At 44.9% G+C, this 26214-nt stretch overlaps 1 protein-coding gene across 1 annotated transcript in view; it reads right to left on the reverse strand.

Moving 5' to 3' along the window:
• FBN3 (fibrillin 3) overlaps nt 1-25996 on the reverse strand; it is a 126755-nt gene extending 100759 nt beyond the window's left edge. Inside the window, 4 exon segments of the mRNA XM_042836325.1 lie at nt 324-406; nt 22728-23028; nt 25725-25966; nt 25968-25996. Of these exon segments, the coding sequence (XP_042692259.1) occupies nt 324-406; nt 22728-23028; nt 25725-25966; nt 25968-25996 (655 nt within the window).
• Between the last annotated feature and the right edge of the window lie 218 nt (nt 25997-26214).

Consider the following 26214-nt stretch of genomic DNA (forward strand, 5'->3'; position numbering starts at 1 on the left):
CCAAATTATTTCATCTGAATAAAGACTCTAAAATTACTTTCTCAGGAGTCACTAAAATTGTTCCTATGAGCAAACACAGAAGCTGTCAAGCAACAAGGAACAGCAGCAGCTTAGCAGAAGATAAAAGGCCATGCACTAAATGGGACTGACTGCAACAACCCTGCTTTGAACAAGAGTAGTAGAGACATGAACACCCAACGATTACTGCTTCTATCCTTGTGGATTATGAAATGTCTTATCATCTGCTGAAGCATGAGCTATGTTTTCCTTCCCACGTGGCAGTGAGTCCCCTTGGTGCCCTCAGTAGGAAAATGGATACTCACGGACAATGCACTGGTTCCCTCCAGGCAACGTTTTCCAGCCAGGGCAGCAGTACGAGTGGAACCTTGAGCCACACACATTGGGTCTGAAAATTAAAAACAATTTTTTCCTCTGTTTCTGAAGAGTGCCACTGGACATTCTGTACATATTATTGGTGCATGAGAACAGTTGAATAGTCTATTAAACGCCATTTTTTCTGCCAAAATCCACTCCCTCACTCCAAGCTTAAGTAAGTCTCATTTAATTCCCACCGAATGGAGTCACCATACAAAATTTTAATAGCTGACTTCTGACCTCCCTGTTCAGAAAGCCCCAATTAGCTACACATTTGTGCAAAGGGGACGGAGGGAGAAATGACTGCCATCATTTCAGCTACGATGCACTGTGCTGGGGTCATGGAGCTCAAAGCTCATGCTGCACAGAAAGACTGGCTTTCTGTTCCTCTGATGACTTGCCCAAAATGTATGGTTGTTAACACCCTGTGTCATCAACAGTGAAATCTAGGTTGGGGATTAATAGCCAAGTGTCATGGCAGAGCTCTTCCATGACCCACTGGGGAGGCTGATTTGCCTAGAGCAGATCTGGAAGTTTCTCACATCAGTAAGAGAGAGGGACCTGAGCAGAGACAAGCATGAGAGCAAGTCTGGCCCCATCCTGGTCCTCTGAGGGAGAGGCCACTGAAGATCTAAAACCCAAACTACTTCTTCCTTAGACCCAACATAGCTAGTCCATGTGTGGTTGGAGGCAGTATGTGGTGTGGACAGTACCTGTGCATGTGGGGATTGCTGGATCTTGGAGCAGAATCAACATGACAGGTGAGGTGCTGTGCTGAGCTGATCAGAACAGCAGGGACTCAAGGTCCCACAGGCGGGCTGGTGGGCATGATAGACTCCAGAGGGGGATGCTGAGTGAAAGCTTGGCTGAGTAGGACAAGTAGAAATGCATGCCAAGTTAAAAGCATGTGGAGGCCAGAAGAGAGACCTGTGGTACAGACACAGGTGTGACCGGTTCTAACCCTATCTAAGTATGGATCAATTGTACCTGGTGTCAGCGTCCCTGAGGAGTAGGAAGAAGGAAAGTGTCCAAGGAAAGTGCCTCTCCCAAACTGAGAGGCACAAAGGAGACTCAGGTGCTGCCTGAAGTGCATCAGGCTGGCAGGAGAGGGGAGGCCCAAAGGATGGCAGCTACCTATGTAGCTAAGTAACTCCATACCTGCACGGGGTATGGAGATGCTCCACCCCCTGAATGGGGACTAAATGTCCTTACACATTTTTTTTCTGCAGATTGCTCATGGAGTGATTTGTTCACAGCAGCCATAGTAGCTGAAAACAGACCTACTCTTGTGACTCCAGGCTGTCAGACTATGTAAAATCCGAGCTCCAGATGCCTAGCATGACCCTTTTAAGATGACATGGAGGAGTGAAGAACTGAGGCACAGTCAGGTCTACTCTGATAAGGCAGAGCATGCAGGTAGGATCTTAGGTAAGGAATGGGGTCATAGCCACAAAGTTAGACACAGTTCAAGATCTTTTCACACGGGAACAGAGACTCCTAGATACCAAACAACCCCCAAAACCACAGGCAAGTGAAGTCTTCATCATCAGAACAGAGCAAGGGCAGCTGTTCCTTGTGCACATAACTCATCAGTGCTGCATATGCTCAGTGTGGACAAAGTCTTGCTCTTTTATTCTGAGTGGCAAACGTATGTGCATTCCGAACTGCCAACCAGACAAGGTGGCCATAGCTTTTCATCTTCAAACGTTTTTTGTCAGTTTAAGCAATGACACATAGCAAAGAAGACATGAAACCCAACCCAAACATATACTTCAGCTTGGTATCTACACCACGCTGTGCCATGCTACACATCCACAAATGAACTAGCAGACTTCCCCAGAAAGTCTCCCAAAAGAAAACATGAAATCCACAAACTCACGCGATGCCCATACTCCATGACTTTGTCAGTGTGGAGTCATGAGAATGCAGCCCCTTGCAAGATCTCTAACAAAGGACCGAACACTTGGGGGAAGCCAGTAAACAGATAAGTAGAGAGTTCATCCAGACCCTGCAACCGTTGAGGGATCATGACTTTCAGAGAATGAGAATTTGAGCTAAAATCACTACTGAAAGATGTTCTGTGGCAGAATACCAGTAAGAAGTAATCCTCTCTGTTAAGGCTGCTTTATTTGGGATCTGAATTCATCTAGTTTATACTTTCAGCTACGGGATCTTGTTCTGTATTTCACTGCTGGATTTATTAATGAAGTCTCTTCCACTTATAGACCTATGCATGCTCTAATACCACCACGGTCATTTAATCAGGATATTGCCCCAGATTTATACTGTTTGGCATTGATCATACATTCTCATTTGAATTAATCAAGCTTTATGTCAACCAATTTGGTAGTTTGCTTGGGGGTGGTGATTGACAATTAATAGTTACCATCATCATTGCACAGAGATGGTGGTGTTATCAAATCACACTAGGCAGCTTCTGCTATGCAGTTCAGAATGATTCTGAAACACCGAAGTTTGAACATCAGGAAACACTTCATCACTGTGACAGCGACAGAACGTTGGACCACAGCCTCCATCCTTGGAGGTCTTCAGATGCCATCCAGATATGGTCCTCTGGGCACCCTGCTCCGGGTGACCCTTCTTGAGCAGGGGTTGGATTGAGATCCCTTCCAACCTCAACTGTTTCATGATTCCATAATTCTACGTTCCCTACTGTTCCCTGCAATCCATTTCACTGTGAAATACACTTTCATAACTACATATATATCTCATCTACTGGTAGAAATACCTCTTGCTAAGCTGTGCCTCAGCACAGGAGCAAACATACGGATGTGGCTGAGTGGAGCAACACCAAAATCTGATTTTTAAAAACTACAAAAGCATTGGTTGCTTCATTTTTTTTATTTTCGTTCTGGAAACAAGTCCATTCACCTCAGCTAGACCAGCGAGTTCATTTCATTTTCCAGATAACAGTCTCTTCTCGTTTCCCTAGTGCTCTGTAACTGCTCTGCTGCTGGTCTGTGTCGCTGTAGATGGCAGCTGTGAGGAAATCACATCTGAGAACAAACCCTAGTTTGTCCTTTTTCAGAGCCTTGGCTGAGAGCAGCCTTCAGCCTGGACATGGTCCTTTCCAGTACTTTTCATGAGATTACTACTTTAAAACCAGAATTGGAACACCTGCATTTAAAGCCAGGAACAGAAATGCCTTCATTGCTCATATTTCATTGTTCTAGCAAACTGCACAACTGAACCCTCACCTCCTACCAAAACCAAAATGCTGTCAAACCCCTACGTAGATTGTATATGCTTTGGATACATTTAGAAGAAAAAAGTGACCTTAATAGATAAAAGGATTTCAAGGTCTAAAATAAGAATCTGAGCATCTGCTTCCACTTCTCATGGAGGCCAGAGGACCCCACACGCCAATATGCTCCTTGAAGTGACTCAGTGAGAAAGCACAGAAAAAATGAAATACCAAGGACAGCTTTCAGGAAAAAATTAGCAGCTTAGTATCACCAGTCACCTTGCAGGAGCAACGCTAAGAACACTGCCTCTCTAGCTGTTCCTGAATGTGTTAAGCAATTCAAACAACAATCTCAATTAGTCTCTGGATGGATCTGGTTTGTTCTCACAAAGGCCAGGCTGATGTTGTTTATTGCACTGCCTGCACAGCATCATCCAACTGAGTACAGACGTCTGTGCTGTTTTCCTTGTACCAAATCACTGCTGAGAAATATTATGCATTGCTCCTGATGTGAATTTAGATAGCAAACTGGACCCTCCAGTATTCTGCCACCAGCAAAGAAAACACGTAAGATACATATTGTCTCAGCATCCCTTCATTGCTTCATAGCAGCATCCCAAACATTGCCTGTGGCCTTGTAGATGTTGTGACTGTGCCTCTACCTTCCTCCCATGCCATTTAGTGCTTACTGCAAAGCTTCTCTTGCTAGTTCGTCCTCAAATCCTGAGGTCTCACAGAATCACAGAATGGCCAGGTTTGGAAGGGACCTCAAGGATATGAACCTCCAACCCCCCTGTCACAGGCAGGGTCACCAACCTCCACATTTAATACCAGCCCAGGCTGCCCAGGGCCACATCCAGCCTGGCCTTGAACACCTCCAGGGATGGACGGGGCATCACAGCCTCTCTGGGCAGCTGTTCCAGCACCTCACCACTCTCACAGCACAGAAATTCCCCCTGACATCCAACCTCAATCTTCCCTCCCTCAACTTCAAACCATTTCCCCTTGTCCTGCAGTTATCTATCCTTTCAAAGAGTTGACTCCCCTCCTGTTTGCAGGCTCCCTTTAGGTACTGCAGGCTGCAATGAACTCACCCCTCAGCCTTCTTTTCTCCAGGCTGAACAAGCCCAGCTCCCTCAGCCTGTCTTCGTAGTGGAGGTGCTGCAGTCCCCTGATCATCTTCGTGGCTTCTCTGGACCCTCTCCAAAAGCTCTCTGTCTTTCTCGTACTGAAGGTTCCAGACCTGGACACAGTGCTGCAGATGGGGCCTCACAAGATCAGAGTAGTGGGACGATCACCTCCCTGTCCCTGCGGGCCAACCCTCTGCTGATGGAGCCCAGGAAAATTACATTACAGCAGGTCTGCCATCATTCTACACCACTCTATGTTTTCCTGAACTTATCCTTGTTTTTTTCCTGGAAGTTTTGCCTGAGCAATGGGGATTTTTGAAGGTTTTCTTCCTCTGGTTTTCCATTCCCAAAGTTCTGTAGGGGAGGCAGGAGCTCCTGGGATGGCTGGGCACCCTGAGAAAACAGCCAATCTCAGTAGCACCCTGTAGGCTCCATCTCCCAGGTTCCAGTCTGTATTCTGGCAAGAACTTGTAGTTGTTTGAAGCAACAGACCTATGGCTGAGAGAGACTAGTGTGTTTCAGAATACTCAGAATAAGCCACCCAGGCATACACGAGTTTTCCACCTTCAGCATGACTGCAGACATGTTCCGTAAATACTGGGAAAGAGAAAACGTGCAGTAATCATGAAGCATGCATACAACATACGTGCATAAAACACACACTAAACATCAAGAAGACAGCAGACGCATAGCAGTCTTACAGTGGACACAAAATAGACACAGAGAAACACAACATGTGCACAGTAGTCACAATGAAGATGTGCAGTGCACATCCAGCAAATGTACAGCAGAAGCACAGCAGACACAAAACAGGGACATGGAGAAGTGCAGCACATATGCAGGACATAACCAGCAGATGCGCAGCAGACACACAGCAGATATATGGCAAACGTGTGGCAGAAATGCTGCAGGGGTACCTTTCCAAGTGTAAGAAACAGGATGTTCTCCAAAGGGAAAATGCAACTAGGTAGAGTTTACAAGAATGACGAACCAGCCACTTTGGGCTGAGAATAAACTCTCAAAATCCCTCCATTGAGTATCTCCATCAATGAAGACAGATTCTGATAGAACAAGGTTGGGAAGAGTGGCTGGCACTGCAGAGGGCTGTGCTGCCATTCAGTGAGAGCTGGATGGGATAGAGAGGGGCAGAGAGCCTGAGCTTCAACAAGAGTGAGTGTAGGTAGGGTTGTGCTCCTGGGGATGAATAATTACATGCAACAGTACAGACCGAGGGCTGCCCTACTGGAAGGGAGCTCTGTGGAGAAGGACCTGGGTGTCCGGGTAACCAAGAGGTGACCACGCACCAGCAGTGCGCTGTGGTGGCCAAGAAGCCAATGGGACCCTGGGGTGCATTGCACAGAGCGTGGCCAGCAGGGCAAGGGAGGTGCTGCTCCCCTCTGCTCTGCTCTGGGGAAGCACAGCTGGAGCACTGCGCCCAGTGCCGGGCTCCTCACTTCAAAAAAGACAGGAGCTTTGGAGGGCCACAAAGATGCCTGAAGGCACGGAGCATCTTCAACGTGAAAAAAGGCTGAGAGCTGGGACTCTCCAGCCTGGAGAAGAGAAGGCTGAGGAGGGGAAATTTCATCACCGTTTTATATATCTCAAGCATGGGAGTCAAATTTTGAAGGTGGGCCAGACTCTTCAGTGGTGTGCTGCAACAGAATAAGATGCAATAGGCAAAAACTGAAACCAAGTTCCATACAAACACAAGGAAGAACTTTTTTACTGTGAGAGTGATGCAGCACAGGAACAGGCTGCCTGTAGAGGTGGTGGAGTCTACTTCTCTGGAGATATTCAAGACCTGTCTGGGCGCCTACCTGTGTGATCTCCTGTAGGGAGCTGCTTTAGCAGGGGATTGGACTCAATGATCTCTGGAGGTGCCTTCCAACTCTGCAATTATGGGATTCTGTGGTGTTCCATGTAAAAGCAATCTTAGCTTCTGCTTTCCATGGTGGCTACAAGATGAGCAGCACAAATACCAAATGACTTTCTGTGCAAAGTTGTGCGCTGCTCTCCTTCTCAGTTCTGGTGTTCCCAGAGCACACAGTGACCTGTGCAGAAACTGGGGCAACTGCCTACATGTGCTGCATTCGCCTGGTGCTCTCTGGAGCCTCCTTCACCAAACCCAAAATGCAAAATCAAAGTCTCAGCTGTAACGCTATCAAATTTGTTGTTACAATTGAAGGTGGAGAATAAATCTGTATTTTGACTTCAAACGGGCTTGCTTTTTTTCCAAGAGGCTGGGCATCTGTTGCTTCTCTGTGATGAGCAGATAAAAGGGGACCCTGAATGCAGAATTGATTCTGCTGCCGTGGACTTAAGTGCCCTGCAGATGGGGGAACATTCCGGGCTTCAGTTCCTGATTGCATTAGGTTGGAAAATGTACAAAGCCAGCCAGTACTGCCACTGATACTCAGTTGTAAATCTCAGTAGAAGCAGATACACATCTGTGGTTAGTATTAACTCGGAAGGCAGAGTTCACTCTGAGCAGATGGTGGTCTGCAAATCCTAAGTTTCAACTCTCAGGTCCTCAGGATACAGAAAAGGTGAGTGGATGATCTTTAATGATATAGGACTCCTGATGCCATTTACAGACCATACGGTCACCAAACACTGCAGTCTGACTTGCCTCTGAATCTGTCTACTGGTCCCCATTTTCAACACGCAGACGTGAACAGTCATGCACAGAACGGAGCCATCGCTCTCAGCACACTCACGAGTTTGACACCCAGGCCTCAGTCTACTTCAAGCCTATGTGAAGGTTAAAGAATATTACATAGTTATTTTATCAGACAAAATACTAGGAGTTTTTGGATCAAAATCAGGGAAGGAAGAGAAATCTGGCATCAGCTTCATAGGCTAACACAGAAGAAAGTGGAAGTTGAATTAAATTCAACACAAGGCATGGCAAGTTCCAACTGTGTAAAGGTAGAGATAAGAAATTTTCTTAAAGACAGTCAGCCAAGGATTTCATCAAACCCTGTGCAGAGATCCTGGCAGAGCTTCTGGGCACTCTGTTACACAGTAAGTTAAGCTACAAGTTCACCGCTGTTCCTTGAAGACTGAATCTTTACAAGCATGTGCTAAAAAATAGCAGAATTTCTAATCAAAACCTGGGGAGAATTCATTGAAGTTAATGGTGCCACAGAAACTACCTGGAGGGAGAATGAAATTGGATTCCAAAGCAAGACCTCAGTAAGCAGAACTGCGTTTTATAGGAAAACAATAATTTCATCAGCAAAGTTGTGAAAAAAAAATGCTTGTTGAAAGGAATAGCAGTTATCTTGATCCTGGAAAACACAAGCTGGCAATACACGTCCCTCTCAGCGAGAGGGTATAAATAAAAAGCATCTCATTTACTTGTTCGGAAGACAGCAACCACCGCTCGTAGTGAATGCTCCAAGAAACAAGAAGGTGAAAGCTAGAGGAAAATTCATTCAAGTTCAGCAAATTTGCACACAACATCCTTATTATGACTGGTAATTGAAACCCATAGATATTTCAGAGTTCTAAATTAAGAATAAGGAGATTTTTTTAGCTCTCCTCATTTCAGCTTTACCTCTTTGGTAGCCAGTAGTAGCAGCAAGGGGGTCTTATCCAGACATGATGCAGTCCTGGAGAGACATAACTATAATGCTGAGACAGTGCTAATAGCCTTGTGACTTTTCCTTTGGGTATCAGAGCCGTGGAGGCAACAGAGCCTGTGCAGACAAGGAAAAGGCTAAAAAGATGTTAAAGAGAACCATTTTAATAAAAATTAATATGGATTAAAGGATGATGCTAAGAAAGGACAGAGGGAAGAGTAATGCTGCCCATAGTATCTTCTTTGTTCACTTTAAATAAACAATAGGATTACAGAGATAAGCATGAATTTCAGTTGATGGCACCAAGTCCTGCCTGCTGGCAGTGACTACATCCGAGAACTGGGAAAGCAAGCACTGAAGCATGAGCAAGCACTGGGAGACAGTTTACACCACAAAAATGTCCACAGGCTCAGAATGCCAATCTCCTAGTGGGGACAGAACACAAGTGGCACTGGGCTGTTCCTGTTAACAGCCTGAGAACTACAGCCTAGAGCACTGAATTGTTGCCTACTAGTGATGCAAGCAGACGAAAAGGGCTCCGTTTGCCAATTATTGTCAGATGCCTAGTGTGACCCCAGCAGAACTATACTCATTGTTAAAGGTAGAGGAGGGCAGACAGCACAGCATGTGAAGTTTGGGCTAGGAATGTTTGGCAGACTCAAGTCTGGCCAAAAACTAAGTACAGCTTCCCTGAACTTCCTGCTTAACCCACAGCTATGTTCTCAACACACATGCATGTACGCAGATCTTTGCCCACTCCTTCAGCCTTAGCAGAACGAATGCCCAGTGTGAAGTCTGTCTTCTTCAGAAGGCTATAATGGAAGGACTGCTTTGTGCAATGTCCTGCAAGTGGCACTTCTGCCACCCAGGAAGACCCAAAGCTAATGAAGCCTTGGCTACATGTAATGTGTGCTTTCCAGACAGCAGGCGCAGCAGCCCAGGATTTGTCTCCCCTGTCGTGGGTAATCAGCATGTCTCAGTTGTTGCTGGCTTTCAGAAGTGGTATTTCCATTCCTTAAATCAGAGGAAGACAGAAGTGAGTGAAAATTGGTGGACTGCCAGGGCCGGGGTAATTCTCAAAGCTGCTCTGGTCTGCACAGGGATTGTTCCCTGCTGCTCCAACATTCTCCTTGATGGCCTCACCATCTTTACAGGAAAACAAATGATAATTTAAACCTTTGTAAATGGTTGTGAAAGACTTGTTATCTGCCCTGCGCTCACTGACTGTTGCATTACCAGTAACATCTCCATGGGTATACCCTGGGCTACCACCAAAAGTGATGCTGCATTTCCAAAAGCACAATTGCACAGGGCTCCTATCGAAGCCAAAATCTCCCAGGAATGTGGTTATGGTGAAATTAAAGCAAAATCTGCTCTGCAGTACTGATATTTTCCCACATTTAATCCTAACACCTTTCCATGTAGCTGCAGAGCTATATCCATCCACTCTGAGATGATTTCATTTGTTCTTTACCCTCTGCAGATCACAGGACCTTCACAGGAAAAAAGGATCTTGGTCACTTTGTCTTGTTTGCCACAATGCTATCCATTGCTTGGCTTACTATCATCATTTTTAAATAGTCCTAAAAGACAGTTTTCAAAGATGACAGACTTCAGATCTCTCCAAACAGGAGGATATGAGCTTAAGATAAAGCTGAACAGAAGTTGTTCTCCAGATCCACAATGTAACTGAAGAAACAAAAGCATTCAGCTTTCCAAGGTCAGGCCATGAACCATTTCCCTCCCTGACACAGCCTAAAGCTTCTTCCTGCTGGGTGGAAACAGATCCTCAGTGCTGTGGCAGCCTCCTGAGAACTACTTTCCAAGATTATTCCCTGTTCAGTGGAAAAGAGTCTGAATTAAAATGGTCAAGCCAAGATACACTGTGCTAAGCAATGACTTTCTGCACTACTTTGAGTCTCCTAGTGGGGACAGAGACAGCAGTACTTTACATCTCTTGCAAGTTTAATGTTCTCAGACTGAGAAGCTGCACAACTTAAGTATCAAACCACAAACATAATGACCAAGAGGTAAGAGATTTCCTCCATGATACTAAATGGTAGCATGGAATGTGGTCACAAGAATGCAACCAAATGTAGACCTAGAACCCAGAAGGGTGTGACTGTAGGAAGACAGGAGGTGGAGAGACGTTTTTCCAGATGTTTCACAGCATGTGCACATGTCCCTGTGTACAAGCTTCACGGGGCAGTTAAATGAACTTGGCATTGCACCTTAGCAGATGCTGATTGCCCACAGATTAAAAGGGCTCCTAAGGGTTCATTACCAATGCAAAGTAAACTGTGTTCAGACCATCTACAACAGCCAGTGGCACCACCCTGGGTCCCTGATCATACATTAGTGAAAGCTTTGTTCAACATCATTCTTGAGCACAACTGTGCAGGCACTGAACTCAACTGTCTCCTGGGGAACCTACTGCTTCCATTTGGAGACAGCACATACTCACACAGTGGGTCTTCAGGGGCAGCAGTGGAAGTTCTTTCAGTTTTTATTTGTCTTCCAAAATTCATCTAAGAAATATTTATGGTGAAATCAAACCCCTTGGCAACAGATTCTGACAATTCTCAAAGCTTCTGTTTGTTCAGTTTTAGGAATGGCCATAGGCCATAATACCCTAGATATCCACAAACCATCTTGAGTTACTCTTTGCTGTAAATTCACCAGCTCAGTGACAATTTAGCTAATTCCAGGCTGGTAAATATTTATTTGATATTGCAGAAAGAAAGGGCATCTGCTTTCCACAGATCATCTATTTTACTTATGAGACATGGAAACTTTTTAGAGTATTTGTCCTTGCAACTCATTTTCTTGTCATGGAGTTCATGCGTGTGCAAAGTCAAATAGGAGGAATTTGCATCAATACCATTACTGCATTCTCTAGTTGTATAAGATTGAAGCTTGTGGCTTTTCAAGGAAGATGATCTTGCCTCTTCGATGAATCATAGGAAATCTTTCCTATGATTCAGAATTCCTTCTGGTATTGATCTTAGCCTGATTCTTTGTTGGGCTCCAGGGATCATCTCACACAATAAGTGGGAACACTACTGCAGGCAGTGGAGATCACTAGGGGGACAATAATCACTGCCAAATGTGATAGTGGTTTCTGTCCGTGTATCTCTCCATCTACAGGGATTTGGGATTGTGTCACGGGGCGAGAATAAATCTGAAACCATGCTGATATTTGCATCCCTGGCCTCAGGCACAGCTAAGGATCTTGAGCGGAGTTCTTGACTTACCCAGTCCTTCATATGCACTGCAAGTACTTCTAGAGGTTTATTGGTTTTGTAAGCCTAGGACTGGGCTATCTGTACATTCACTGAATACTATCCCAAGTCTAGTCTATACATGTTCCTGTGATAGACAGTTTGAAAAGTAATTAAGAAGAGCAGTGCCACTAGAGAAGCCAGCTGTCTTTATCATCAATAAATACACAGAAGGAGAAATATATCAGGCAACCCCATTTAATGTAAGGATAGTGACTCCATCCCGAAAACAAGGTCCTTAACTGCTCCTACCAGAGAAATCATTCTCTTGTTCTGCAAAGCAGCATATCCTCTAGTTAGCTTTTAGGAGTAAGTTTGTCCCAGTGATGTCACTTATATTTGGTACTAAGAAACCAGTTTTAAAGGTGCAGAAATGCACCTTTAGTCTTTTTGCTAACACCAGCACAAGATACGCACTTTGAAAGAGACTTCATGCACTTTGAAAGAGCATTTATTCTGCTGGGTAAGACTGTAAGCATGAAAGTAGTGACAATTCAGAACATTCTGAAGTTGCTTGCTGAGCAGAGCTACTGATCACTTTCCTATGGCTCTCAGCAATACCCAAACTGAGACCACCACCGTGTCAATGGGATGAGCCCAGGAAGGGGCTGCTTCATGCTGTGTTTGGCACTGTCAGCAAAGTTCTCTGCCCTGGGGTGACATGCATGGACCAAGACAGAAAAACCAGGCAGCTGACCCTGCGTGGGACCAGCCATGAAGGAGATGCTCATCTGTGACAACAGAACTATTTAAATCTGAGCTCACTGAAATCCCAGACTTACGATGTCCCATTCCCGCTGGAGACCATTATCTCTCTGGCTCCTGGAGCTCCCCTTACTTCAGTTCCAAAAACCTCAATCCTACCTCCTAAAAAGTAGTTGTGAACTGGCACACAGCTTCTTCCTGAGCAAACTCTAGTGCTATCACTGAGCACTTCTCTCATCTGTGCTCCTTAACAATGCCAGCCTGCCCTCTGCTTGAGCCCAGACCCAGCTGGGACTCAGAAGATCTCAATGTTAGATCCACAGAGAGATGAAACTCTCAAGCACCTAAATTCAGCTGCCAAACAGACTCTAGCAACAGAACTGAGATAGCTCAGAGGTGACAGCACAGTCTCTTAGTCCTGGAATGGGAACAACCTCTTGTTTGTTGAGCAACACAAAAATGATGGTATCCACTTAAAATGACCATGACAAAGACTGGAAGCCAAGAGCTTGTTTCAGCTTCTTTTGAGGAGAATTTATTCTTTGAGCAAAGGATAGAAGAGAGGAGCCAGGAGATCCAATGAATTTTATAAAGGTGAGAGAGGATGCAGAGTAATCTGGGAAGGGTATGTAGAAGAAATTTTAGAGGAGAAATGGGGATGGAACATAGCGCCAAATAGCAGAGCAAGTATGAAGAGCCATGGAAAGTTCTTAGGGCAAATGAAATTGTCCCTTGCGCATTGATTCTCAACTGCAGACATCTTTAAGGAAACAGCAGCTCTACAAAGAGGAGCAAGCATGCATCACTGCTCCTCCCCTCAGAACCAAGGACGGGCTACAGCCAGGAAACGTTGATTTAAGTGAAAAGAGACTATATTTCTCTTGGTTGTTTTAGTTAACAAAAGGAAGTCTTAATTTAAACAATTATTTTAATATCTGTTTTAATGTTTTAGTTATTTTTCCTAGAGAATGGATGATTAAACATAGCCTTGATGCTTAAATTAGGGAAGCACACAATATGAGAACACATACCTTACACATATACCTTACAGGTAATTATGTAGATTAAAATAAAGATATTCATGTTTACTATTTTCATTATTATATTCAAAAATGGTGAGAAATTAACTTTTTTTTTTCAGATGTCTCTTACACTTTTTAATACGTATTTAATTATCTTTGGGTTGAAATTAAAACAGCATTGAAATGCAACAACAAAACAATTATCAGAAATTCTTTGCCTTTAAAAGTAATTTATAAATTGAAGGAAGTGCTGTGATTCCAGAGATGCTTCTTGGGTGAACTCTAAAAGGTATCTTCTGAAGGGTGAGATGGGATTTCTTGCTGCCAAACACAGCCTTCTCTGAGATTTTGAAATCAGTGCATCTCATGCTCTCAGTGTATGTTTATATTCCTAAAGCAGTAGAAAAAAAAACAAAATTCCTGGTTTGTAATTCCCAGACATTAAATTGATTTGGCTGAATAAAAAAGTGGGTTGCCTCAAATTTATGATGGACTCTGCCTGAGAAGGCTTCAGTGGGCCTTTATACTATGTGCCAGAACTGCTCTGCTCTCAAGGCAATTTTCAACTTTGAATTTTGAATTTCAAAGTAATCAGGAGGGCAGCTCCTTGTGCTCTGGGAACAGCCCACTTGAAATACATCGCTGTTAGAGATTGCACACAAATGTCTCTAAGCCTCATTTCATCGAGGGTGGAAACAAACAGGAACAGGTTGCCCAAGGAGGCTGTGGATGCCCCATCCCTGCAGGCATTCAAGGCCAGGCTGGATGTGGCTCTGGGCAGCCTGGGCTGCTGGGTGGCGACTCTGCACACAGCAGGGGGGTCTAAACTACATGATAATTATGCTTCTTTTCAACCCAGGCCATTCTTTGATTCTATGATTCCTTTTTCCTGATGAGATGCAGCTAACTCAATACATGTGAGCCCTCTCATGAAAGCAATGGGGCAAGAGCCTGCAACAAGGGGAAGTCTCATCCTGGACCTCTGGATCTCCAGCTCAGGCTCAAAAACTCTCCCTCCACATCTCCATGTGATTCAGGAAGAGGACTCTGGACTGAGAGGGAAAGCCAACCTGAGAGGGCTGCCTGACTGCCACTGACACAACTGGCTCACACCAAAATAACCCCTTATGCCTACAATACAGTTTTTAGAATGGCCTGGGTTGCAAAGGACCACAACGCTCATCAGTTCCAACCCCCTGCTGTGTGCAGGTCGCCAACCAGCAGCCCAGGCTGCCCAGAGCCACATCCAGCCTGGCCTTGAATACCTGCAGGGATGGGGCATCCACAGCCTCCTTGGGCAGCCTGTTCCAGTGCCTCACCACCCTCTGGGTGAAAACTTCCTCCTAATATCCAACCTAAACCTCCCCTGTCTCAGTTTAAAACCATTCCCCTTGTCCTATCAGTATCCACCCTCATAAACAGCCGTTTCCCCTCCTGTTTATACGCTCCCTTGAAGTACTAGAAGGCAACAGTGAGGCCTCCTTGGAGCCTTCTGTTCTCCAAGTTCTGCTGACCCAAGTTATGCAAAGCTGAGTGAAGGATATACACACCCTGCAAACTAACACTGCACACGTGCATGGTCAATGTGCATACATGCATTCAAAAGCTGCACCTTGGCTATTTCTGGCATGCAACAGTAACCTCAGGTCACTGCAAATCGTTAGCAGGGCATTTTGCCAGAGCCCCAAAGCAGCAGTTATTAATCGTGGAGATCTATGAGCAGGCTGCTCTGTGTTCTAAGACAGTAGGTATTCCTCTCAAGACCTATGAGCTTAAATAGGCAGTATATACAGGGGAGAGAAAAGGCACCTTGAGAGAGTGCAGAACTATGCTCTTATATATATATAATATGTATAAATGTATATATAATACACATTCATTTCCTTTTTACCTTACTCACAGCTAGGGAACACAAGTTTTATTTTGCTCGTGACAGTAATTACATCAAAAATTAGTCCTCCTCTCCTGCCAAAAAAACCCTGCGTCTCATTTTTTTCTTTAATGCGTTATCTCTGTTGTGAATTTGAAAGCAGACAAACGGAGCCAAAATTAATGATTTTACATTTTTAACGAGTTATTTCAAGTTGTCAAAACTTTCCTTTGTCTGTCGGCCTCTCTGTTTTGACATAAATGTTCCGACGTCTAAAAAAAAACCTCATCTCACTTAAAGGGCATTAGTGGTTGATTGCTGTATGCTGGGAGTTCAGTTCCCATAATTTTCAGCACAATGAGCCACGAGATCCAAGATTCTCCCATTATTTTTCAGTTTCATAAAAGGAAAAGAAGAAAAACACAAAGAAAGCCTTGCTTTCACAAGACTGTATGCATCTACAGTTAATGGCAAGTTCAAGACCAGTAATGTTAACCATTTTTTTTGCAATGTGTGTCCACTACATCTTTCATTACATATATTTTCTTTGTCAGTAATTCTGTTCTTTTCCTTTATTCAGATCTTCAAGCATTTTGTATGAATGATGGTAGGGAAGTCTGCTCTTATTTGTGCAAATTTGCTTAAATCCTGAATATTGGCAAGAAACCACAGAGTAGACTTTCCTTTGAAAGAGACTGAAAGTGCAACTGATTTCCTGGAACTGCACAACACTTTAATTTGGAAAGCAGCATTACTGACTCTCCCATCCTTTTTTTTTTCTTTCACACATTTTGAAATAAACCAAACTTCAAACCCATTTCTTAAAAATTCTGAACAAGGCCCTGTATATACCACACTTTATGCCAGACAATCTTTTACCGTGCCAATACTTGCCATAATGTTTCCTGCCAATAACAAAAGCAAACAGAAGCTCAAGCTTAATCATTTAAATAATAATAATAATAATAATAATAAAATCAACACATAAAGAAAACTTAGGAATGAGAATCCTAAATCAGAAGGTGTTGCCTTATCACTGTTCCTTCTGTTGGTTGTAGTATTTCTCTTTTGGCTTTATGACAAAATATAAAGGTTTACATGTGTGGAGTACAAGGATCTGGATGCTGTCAAGATGTTCCCAAGGAAGGAGTGGAGCTCAGTGAAAGCAGCTCCAGCCGTACCTTTACTGAGGTGCCACACAGCTAACATATTGTCACTTAAACTCATTTTTATCAGGTCTTGGAGCTGAGAGATGGGAGAAAGCAAGAAAACTTCGCTAGAATTTGGCCATGCTCTCCCCTGCCATGTTCTTCCCTGCTGCTACATGGAGATGCCCCACAGCTGCCTCCTTGAAGATGGAGAGTCCTTTTTCCATGGGCATGCAATTCAGGGGCTTGTAAGGAAAACCCACTTGATGTGTGGACAGCCATAAGCAACACAGCTTCTTTCGAACAACTCTTTGGGTACATGCATGTAGTTCCTTTTGTTGAAATTGGTTAAATATCCCACAGATCTGCTTATTGAAGTGTTTCTACCACTCTGGTTCAGGGCTTTTATCAGGAACAACACACACTCAGTAGGTGGAGCCTGGCTGCACAAGCTGTAAAATTCAGAAATGGGACATTTTAGCTTCCAGTGCTTTTCAGCAGCCATGATTCCTGCTCAAAACAGGAATTCACTTTCAAGGGAATTTTCTACCAATTTGAGGTCAATAATTTTTTTTTCTTAATAAAGACTCAAAGTTGAGCTTCTACATCTAAAGGACTCCGACTATGGGACTTTGGGAAATCAACAGCTTACTAAACTTAGACGAGGGCTGGGATAGTAATGGTGCAAGAAAGATTTGCTGACTCCCATTTGAGCCAAATTCCTTTTCATAAAATCAATGAAAGTATTATCCTTAACCTTAGCAAAGGCAGAATCAGGCCCATGATCATGAAACACACAAACAAGTTGCTTTTTTCAAGGATCAGCTTTTTATAAAGGCATGTTTCCAATAAACCTAAAGTATCAGCGGGGAAAAAATTATAGTTGATTCTGATAAAAAAAATAAAAATCCTGGTGTTCGTCACACAGGGTATTTGTATATGGGCTGATATTTTTGCTGAGTAAATATGAGAGTTAATAATCCCCACTTACAGAACTGCAGATGCCACAAGACACGTGGGATTTGGCTGTGGTTTCACTGTGCCCTGCTCCTACCAGGTCTCCAGGCTGATGCACACTGGTTTTGCCTCTGAATGGGACAGCCCTGTGCTCTGCTCATCTCTGGATGCTCACTCCAGTTGGGCATCATCCTCTCCATAAGCATTCCAGCAGCAACACAGATTAGGAAAGCAGTGCCAGCAGTAATGCAAAACAGGGAGCCAGTGTGATGGTGAGATCCCATTATGCAAGGACAGGAGAGCTGATAACAGCTAATAATTACTGTACTAAGATGCTTGTGGAACTGCAATGTTAGGTATTAAGTCAGATTAAAGTGCTGCTGGAAATCATCTGCTCTGTGCACATCTCAGTGAATTGGAAAAGCAGTGAAGCTGATCTACGCTGTGCCCAGCTCCCTCTGACATTAAACATCATCACAGTGTCAACTTAAATGTAAATGGCTGCCACAGCACAGAATCACGGCCCGTAGTTCCCCCCGCAAACACTGTACCTGAGGTTCAAAGCTGGGGTGAGTGGAGAGTTTAGCTTATCCACACCCCATCAATTCCTCCTGTCTCCTGCAGTCACAGTGCGTCCTTCCTCTCCATTCCCCACAACTCACTGAGATGCTTCTCTGTCTTTTTGCATAGATCAGAGCAATAGAAGAGATGTGATGTATGTCCTTCTTTCTGAAGCATTCCATCTTCATCCATCTTCTCAATTGCAGTGGCCATTTCCTAATTAATGGGCTTGACATAATTAGTTTTGTTTAAAGTCAGGCTGTAGCTGAGCCTTTATTCTGACTTAAAAAAAACAGGCAGCCATGAACTTACAGGAAATCACACTGCCAGCAAACAGCTTAGCTGGCTGCAGACTAATCATCTTTTCTTTCCCCTTTGTTAAACACATTCTTGCTCTTGGAAACTGTTCAGTAGTTCATTAAACTAATAATCCTATTCAAATCCTACTTCACAAATGGATTTGTCAGTGCTGTTCCTCACAGGAGACAGTAATTCTAAATTGCCTCTACTTTAATGGGTTTAAAGACAGATTAAATCACAGCTTTGGCTGCAATTTATTGCTCCACATTATTTCATTATTTGCTATTTGTAGAGGCATTGGTGAATAATACACTTGTTTACTTGCATTTATTCCATTCTTTGCATTTGTTTCATACTTTCCTCTTATTAAAGATTGGGAAGGAAACACAGCACTATTTTCTAATAGAACCACATCCAACCTGCATTTCAGCAGTGGTGACAGCAGCAGTGGGTCACCTCCACTGGAGCAGATTTGTACAAGCATGACATGCAGCTCTTGTTTATCGCTGGTGAAAATGCACGGCTAATGGTGCTGACTGTGCTGGAAAATAGTGTTTTGTAGCTGAGTATTTGCTCTATCAAACAGTGTTTTTGTGCTCTCTGCATCTTGTTTCAATGCAAATAAATAGGAGGTGTTATTACTTTTGAAGTGAGCCACATACTAATTGATGATGGCTTCGTATAAAGCCACTGGACACCAAAGCAGAGCAGATATCCAGTGCTGCTTGGGTTTACACAAGGCTTTCCTGGGAAACCCACGGGGAATTACTCGTACAGTAGGAATGTGTGCTACGTGCAGCAGCAGGAAGGAACACCAAACATGCCTGCATACTTGATTCCTCCAGAGTTGGTAAACATTCCCCATATGGCAAGTTGGAAAGAAGTGGAAGACACCTGGTCACTCTTCTTTGTCCAGTTCAGCTGCGATCCTAATTTCCTGCCCAAATTTAAATCAAACAAAATGTAGAGATGGAGAAAATCCATAGTTCCATTCACTCAGGACAAAAAGAGGGGCACAATTAATTGGTAGAATAAGTAGAATAGAATCATAGAATCATAAAATTGCTCAGGTTGGAAAAGACCTTCAAGATCATCAAGTCCAACCTCAGCCTAACCATACTTCCCTAAATCTAACAGCCCCCTGCTACATCCCATCCCTGAGCACCACATCCAGATGTTTTTTAAACACATTCAGGGATGGAAGAACCAGCTCTAGTGCGTTGAAGTTGATTGCTTTAAGTTCTCTCATGCATACATTTGTCTGTCATATTCCACTTTGGGAGCAAAAAACATTTCTGCCATGGACAAAATGATCTGCTCATGGCATGTTAATATTATAAAAGGCTTTTAAGATCTGGCAGGATAGGAGCTATCAAGCATACTGTATAAAAGGAAAATAGATTTTATTAACTTGCACTGACAAAATGAATTCTTTCTATGAACAAGAAGTCAAGGATATGGACAGCTCTAAAGCCTTGAGTAGAAGGCTTCCACAAAAGAGAAGAGGAAGAAGAACTTAGGACTATGTGCTGTACCATCATCATTAGATCTGAGCGGAGACCCACAAAATCTTTTTGCCTCTTTCCTTCCATTCAGTAGTGGTCTACAAATTTTTGAACGCTGTCACCAAAAATAGAGAGCAATCAGGCTGGGTTGGCAGCCCAGGTCTTACACAATCATCAGGCTGAGAAAGGGAAGCCACCAGTTGAACTCCACGTAATGCAGTTCAGCTTCATTTTTTTAATTCTTTTTTAATTCAGTATTTTAATTCTGAAAGTCTCAGAACTAAAGAAAGTCTTAGAAACAAAGATATCTCAAATGAAGGCTGAACTGAAATTAGTGTATCTCTCTGAAAAAAAAAGTTGTGGGTCTTGGAAAGCAAATTCCAAAGCAAATATTTGAAGTGCTGCCATAAACACTACTGAAACACTACGGTTAAATATATTTAGAGGTTCAGATGTATGTTAGAGGTGTGGATTTATAGGACAGATGATTGCAGTAGTCAAGATATGCCACCTACATACCTACACTATAAAATAACAATAAATTAAAATTAAAAAAAGAAAAAGGAGAGAGAGAAAAACTACCATTTAAACTTGCAGTAATAAAACTTACTCTTAATTCATTTATTCTGCTACTAAAGCATTAGCCTGTGAGTAAACCAAACCTACAATTATGGCTTTTCTGATTGTCCCAAAGAAGGGTAATAAATGTGGTCAGACAGCTCAGGGAAGATGCTCAACCACAAGTGCACCTCTCTACATTTGTTTCTAGACAAAACAGCACCAGGGACTAGCAGGGTTCTGGAAATCTACAAAAGCAGTGAGTCTGTAACTCTGCAGGGGATGGCTTTCGCTGGTTTACAGCCCCATCCACACCAGTACAGTTGGTGACATCTGTTGCTGTATTCTCAGCCCAGGAGAACACAACTTCAAACACCATTCTGCAATAGATTTCTCATCTCAAGTGGTGTATCTACTTGTGAAAAAGGAGGCTTTAAACAGACAGTTCATTGACAGGCTGGAAATCCTGAAGGAGAGATCTGGACACACAACACGGGAGACTCTCAGGGTCACTTGACACAGAGCATGGGAAGTGCCCGAGGCACGAGCCCAGCCACTGTGCTTTGGCAGCACTCCTTGCATTGCCCACCATCATTCTCCCAACAACAGACTGCCCTCCCAAGGGCCAAGAAACAATGAATCTCCAGCTATCTTAATTTACATTTGCTAAGATGTCTTTAAACAGATCTTGCACGTTCCCCAGTGGAGTTTTTCTCTTCCTACAGCAATTGCTTCAGAGGGCATTAGGAAAGCAGAGGGAAAACCAAAGAGCCAGTGGTGTGGTCCTTAGCTCTCAGCAGGGGATTTGGAGCCAGACACTTCAGGCCTGTTCCCGATCCTGCCTCAAACTTACTGTGTGGCCTTCAGTTGCTTACACAACAGATAATTTAGTATTTACTTCAGTGTTGGCCAACCAATGTCTGAGGCTTCAGAGAAAAGTTTTCAGAAGTCATTTCTAACTTGGGAACTCAGGATCCATTTTTTAAAGCGTATGGCATTTGGATGCTTCAGGCCCACTGAAAGTCAGGAGAATTCAAGCTCTAAGTCATTTTTGAAAACAGAGTCTGGTTACCAAAGTCCCTGAGTTTCGTAAGATCACTGGCTTCTAGTGACCTTCCCTGAGATCCTGTGAGGAATGGAAATATCACTTCTGTGCTCTGCTCTTCCTTCTTTCTCACAGGGCTGCACAAAATAGGTTAATCAATGAACGCATGAACTAACTCCATTTCTTTCTATCTGCATTGAGAAAACTGTGATCACCTCTAGCCCTGGGCAGCCACAGTCTCTGGTCTGGCAGACTGTCATCTTATCCTCTGCAAGAAATGTCCTTCGTCCCTTTAATCATAAAGGTTTGGAATGTTTTATCTGAATGGACTCAAAGATACCTGAAAGAATCACAGTAAAAGTCCTTCTAGATTTTACTGGGTGAGACACAGGGTAGCCCTGCTCTGTGAGGGAGCTAACGGCTACTTTTTTTTGGTAGCTAGCTTTGAGCTAGGGGTTTGTCCAAACCCCTAGGACAGCTGATGTTAGACATCAATCCACCATAGCAGAAGCAAGTGGCCATGCACTTTTGAATTCCATGAGCAGATGCTGCAAGCACCATGGCCCTGCCTGTTGCAGCTCCACTGCCAAGCTCTGGGTTCCAGCTCCAGCCCAAACATGCACATCTGATTGTCTGGGCTGAAAGCATGGCGCTCCATCCCATTCAAGAAGCATTTCCCAGCAAGTTCTGGAGGACTCTGGCACACTCCAAACTTTGCGCGTGTATCACGTTCTGCTCTGTTTCTGCCCACTAACACAGGAACTCTTTCCAAGAACTACAGCCAGGCAGACTTAAAATAACCCAGAATCAATTCAAGGGCCAGGAACCATCTTGAGAGCAAGCGAATACAGATGAGCTCCAGCACAAGCTTGAGAATTCTTTGCCTGAACCCTGTCTCCCTCCTCAAGTGGAAAATCCTCACGGATCCAGCTCTCATACCAATTTTTCCTCAGGTGGGGCCACAAGCCCCAGCTTTACTTTACAACAGATGACTTAGCATGTACACTCACCCATTAGCAATGGTAGAGAAAACAACTATCAGTGTAAAATCAGTCAACAGTATAACCCACATCAATTGGCAGCATGACAGAGGTAGCACACCCAGTCAACAACATCCTCCCTGGTGATAGAAAGACCAGCCAGAGCCATCCCTCCAGGTAAATGCCCAAGACTCCTCCCACCTGCAGGCAAGATGTTGATGACTCTTCACAGTACTCATGCATGAACCCGAAATTGCTGTGACCCACTGATCAATGCAGAAGAGCTCATTGCACAGCACTCTATTCACACAGCAGCCTGGGTTCTCTGCCTGCTTTGCAATTCCCTGGGGCAAGAGCTGTCCTCCTACCCTGTGTCTGCAGAGCAGATTCCCTCCTGAGCTCAATGAAAGGGCAGAAAAGCAATTCTGTAGACATGTTACTATGTGCTATAATAATAAACCAAGTTCTGCTTTATAAAATAGAAATGAACATTAAACGTACCCTCGTAAAGTGTCTTGGCCTCTTCTTCTCACTCTGTTTGCTGGCTGTCTTTCCTCATAGCCTGCAAATCTGTCTGTCTGCAAGTCCCCTTCATATTGACCCTGGGCTTGTTCCACATACAAAACTGCTGTACATCCCAGCATGAACCTGGCCAGCCACAATACCCCCATGATGGCACGGATTCCACGGTTCCTGGCTGCCCTGAAATCTTCTTCCAGCTGGAGGGTCCCTGCTGCCTTGGTGGAGAATGGATTTTGCCAGCAGCCTTTAAGTGCCAAGGTGCCTTCCTGCCGTTCACTTTCTACAATCAAAGACAGAAGAAAGAGAAACAAGCAAGTGTTCTCAAGAGCTTCCACGTTTTTAAAATGACTGTTCACCCCAGTCTGCCCCTCCCCAGAGTTAATACAGTGAGGTCATACAGTCACACTGAGTGTGGCTCCTTGTACATACAGCCAACATGCTCACAATGTCATTTCCCACCATATCATTGCCAAAGCCCTCCTTTCCCAAGAGGTCGGAACCAAATGATCTCTAAAACTCATTATTCTACCTTTGCATCCATTTTCCTGCCTTTCTGGTAGGGAAATGAAGAGTAACCATAGAGCAATCTGTCCTGGAACCCCCTGGTATCAGGTTGTGCTACTGAATTCGGCACGGTAGCTGAGTTCAGAGGAGCAATATGAGACACAGAGCTATGAAGCAAGAAGAGACCAGGGATCAACTTCCCAGGCCCCACTATATTGTATTCTAGCCAGGCCAGGGCATGGAATAAAGATCAGTCACTTGAAAACTACCTTCAGATACTTGGTATTTTGAGCAGTCACAGCGAGTGGTAGAAAACACATCAGAGGAGCACGTATGTCAGTGCTGAGGTAGGCAAAAGGGTCATTGCAGGCTGGAGTGAGATGTAATATTGTTGTCTGAGGCTAGAGGATGAAGACAGTGCATTCAGCTAAGCCTGGTTTCCATGATGGTGAAGTGACAGAGAAAAAGGCAGAGGGCTGGGCATGCTGGGAGGTGTGTAGGAGCAAAGCCCATGGCTGCCAACACACCTCGTGGTGAGCACAGCAGGGCCAGCTCTCCTGGGCTTCAGGCCTGCACCTGAGCACGCGCATCGGGCAGGGCCCACCGCCAGGGTTTTGCCCTGAATCACACCAAAGCAGCCCCAAGAGATTTTCTGCCCCATGCAAGCCTGTGAGGACCTGTCCTGACGACTGGAGCCATGCTTTTTCCCCTGGGGTGCAGTGACGGGGGAGACACGAGCTCCTGTGGGCAGCTGAGGACGCTGCCCTGGGCCAGGGTGCAGTGCTGGGGAATGAGCCCCGCGGGGCGGGCGGAGGTCACCTCCTGCCAGGGGCACCGAGGTTACGAGGCACAACGGCCTCCGGAGCGGCTCTGTTTCAGTCCTTGCCGTCATCTGAGTCTGATGCGGCTCCGACGGTACAGGAGAACGCCTGGGGCGCAGCTTTGTACGGCTCAGCCCCTGGAGGACCGCTCTCGGCCTCGGGGCCGCCCCAGCGCCATGAGCGCGGCCCGGGCCTCGCCGCGAGGAGCGGGCGGGGCGGCGAGGCGGGGTTGGGGCGAGCGAAGAGAGGCGCGGGGCTGCGCGGAAGCACGGCCGAGATCCCCAGACTGCGCCCCCGATCCTACGCCTCCGTATTCCTCCCCCAGCCCGCGCTGCCCCTCCCATTCCCCGCATCTCCCGGCCCCGCGCTGGCACGTCCAAATGAGCGCTCGGCTCCTCCGTTTCCCACCCCCACGCTCCGGGGTCGGGGTCCCTTCCTTCCTCCTCCCGGCCGGGGCAGGGCCGGCAGGCAGCTCTCCCCTCCGGATTCCGACGTGTGCTTCTCCAGGGAGGGGTCCCACCGGCCTCCCTTCTCCACCCAGAGTGGAAATATCTCGGAGAGACGGGGCCCCTCGACTCCCCCTGCCCGTCCCCCAGCTGTCCCACAGCAGCACGTTCCTGCTCCAGCCCAGTCCCACAGCAGGCACAGTCAGCCCAGACAAGGCAGAGAGTGAGCCTGAACTAATAAAGTAACAACAAAAACAAAACCAAAAAACACACACACGCGCGCGCACACACACACACAAAAAACACACACACACACACACACACAAAAAAAAAAAAAAAAAAAAAAAAAAAAAAAAAAAGAACACCCAAAATAACAGTAATAATAATATAATAAACCCTCCCAGCTTCAGAGCAATGTCCTAGCTGGGAATCTCAGCTCTTGAGGGCATGCATTTTTCAGGCTCTTAATATTTCAAATGCAGTGAATGAGAAAGACGGAGTGGGAAGGAAAAGGCAGGGCTGGGAGCAGAGGCAGAGACAAAGAAACGGCCCTTCCTGCAGCAGCCCTGCGAGCTCTGCTGCTGCCTTGCTGCACATGCCTGTGCCGAAGGCTGGGATGTGATTATCTTCAGCAGGACAAAAGGGAGAGCGTTTACTTTTCTCCCAGAGCTCTATAGGTGGCACACACATGGAAAAGAAGTCATAAAAAACCCACATTTTTTACACTTCGAGAGATTTCCAGCTTTCATGCAGAAACTTAAAATGAAGGAACTCCATTTCCTCACAGAGAACTGAGAAGCATGACAAATGATCGATACATAGGCACGTACCATGAGAGCATTAACACAGTCCTTACTGAGAGTAAGGAAGAGTCATTTTACACCATAAAAAGAGAATTTTAAGAAAGGCTCAAAAGTTACTTTGAGCTCTGAGAAATTCCATCAAGCGCCACTTGTAAGAATTGCACTGACAAAGAGAGAGAATCAATCACTAAATCAGACTTAAAACTTAGCTGCAAGTTTGGAAGGAATCGGGAAAGACATCTCAAAAAGCCGTGTCTCTGAGTGTGCAAATTAAATTAACCCCCCGAAAAATGTGCAAAACAGTAAAATACAGCTAGGCAAACAAAGAATTGCGATTACAGATAGAAAGAAATCAGATCTTAGCTACGCAGGTCTGGATTTAGTCTGAAACTGTTTAAATACCTTTACGTCCTGGAACTGGTGATGTGCCCAGAGCTCCTTTGTTTAGTGGAGATCTGGGCAGAAAAGAAGGGAATAAAACCCTCACCCTTGAAGGAGAGAAGAAAAGGTACAGCCTAATCCAAATTGAGCAGGGGGAGGGCCTTGCGGCGGAGGAAGGGGTGCAGGAGGAGTGGGAGTAGCAGGAGGACAACCCTACCGCATTCTTGAGCCAAAAGTTTTTAACTTCAAGGAGGGGCTGAGGAGGGGGGGGAGGTTGGATTCGGCGTTTGCATGCATACGTGGTTATCACCTAGCCATTCCTCGTGAGCGCAAGGCTCCTTGGCTCACTTAATTAGTGAGTGCTTTCAGTTCAGCTGGACGAAGTGACTCCTTGTCCCAAATTTGGGCTGGAGCTGCAGGAGGTAGGGGGGCATTAGTAACAGTGACTTCACATCAAAAGGTTTGGTAAAGAAAAAGAAAAAAAAATCATTTTCAATTTGGGACTGGTTCT

The sequence above is a fragment of the Centrocercus urophasianus genome, unplaced genomic scaffold, assembly GCF_019232065.1.
Source record: "Centrocercus urophasianus isolate 14NV4802_14NV808 unplaced genomic scaffold, USGS_Curo_1.0 seq_59, whole genome shotgun sequence".
Taxonomy (NCBI): Eukaryota; Metazoa; Chordata; class Aves; order Galliformes; family Phasianidae; genus Centrocercus; species Centrocercus urophasianus.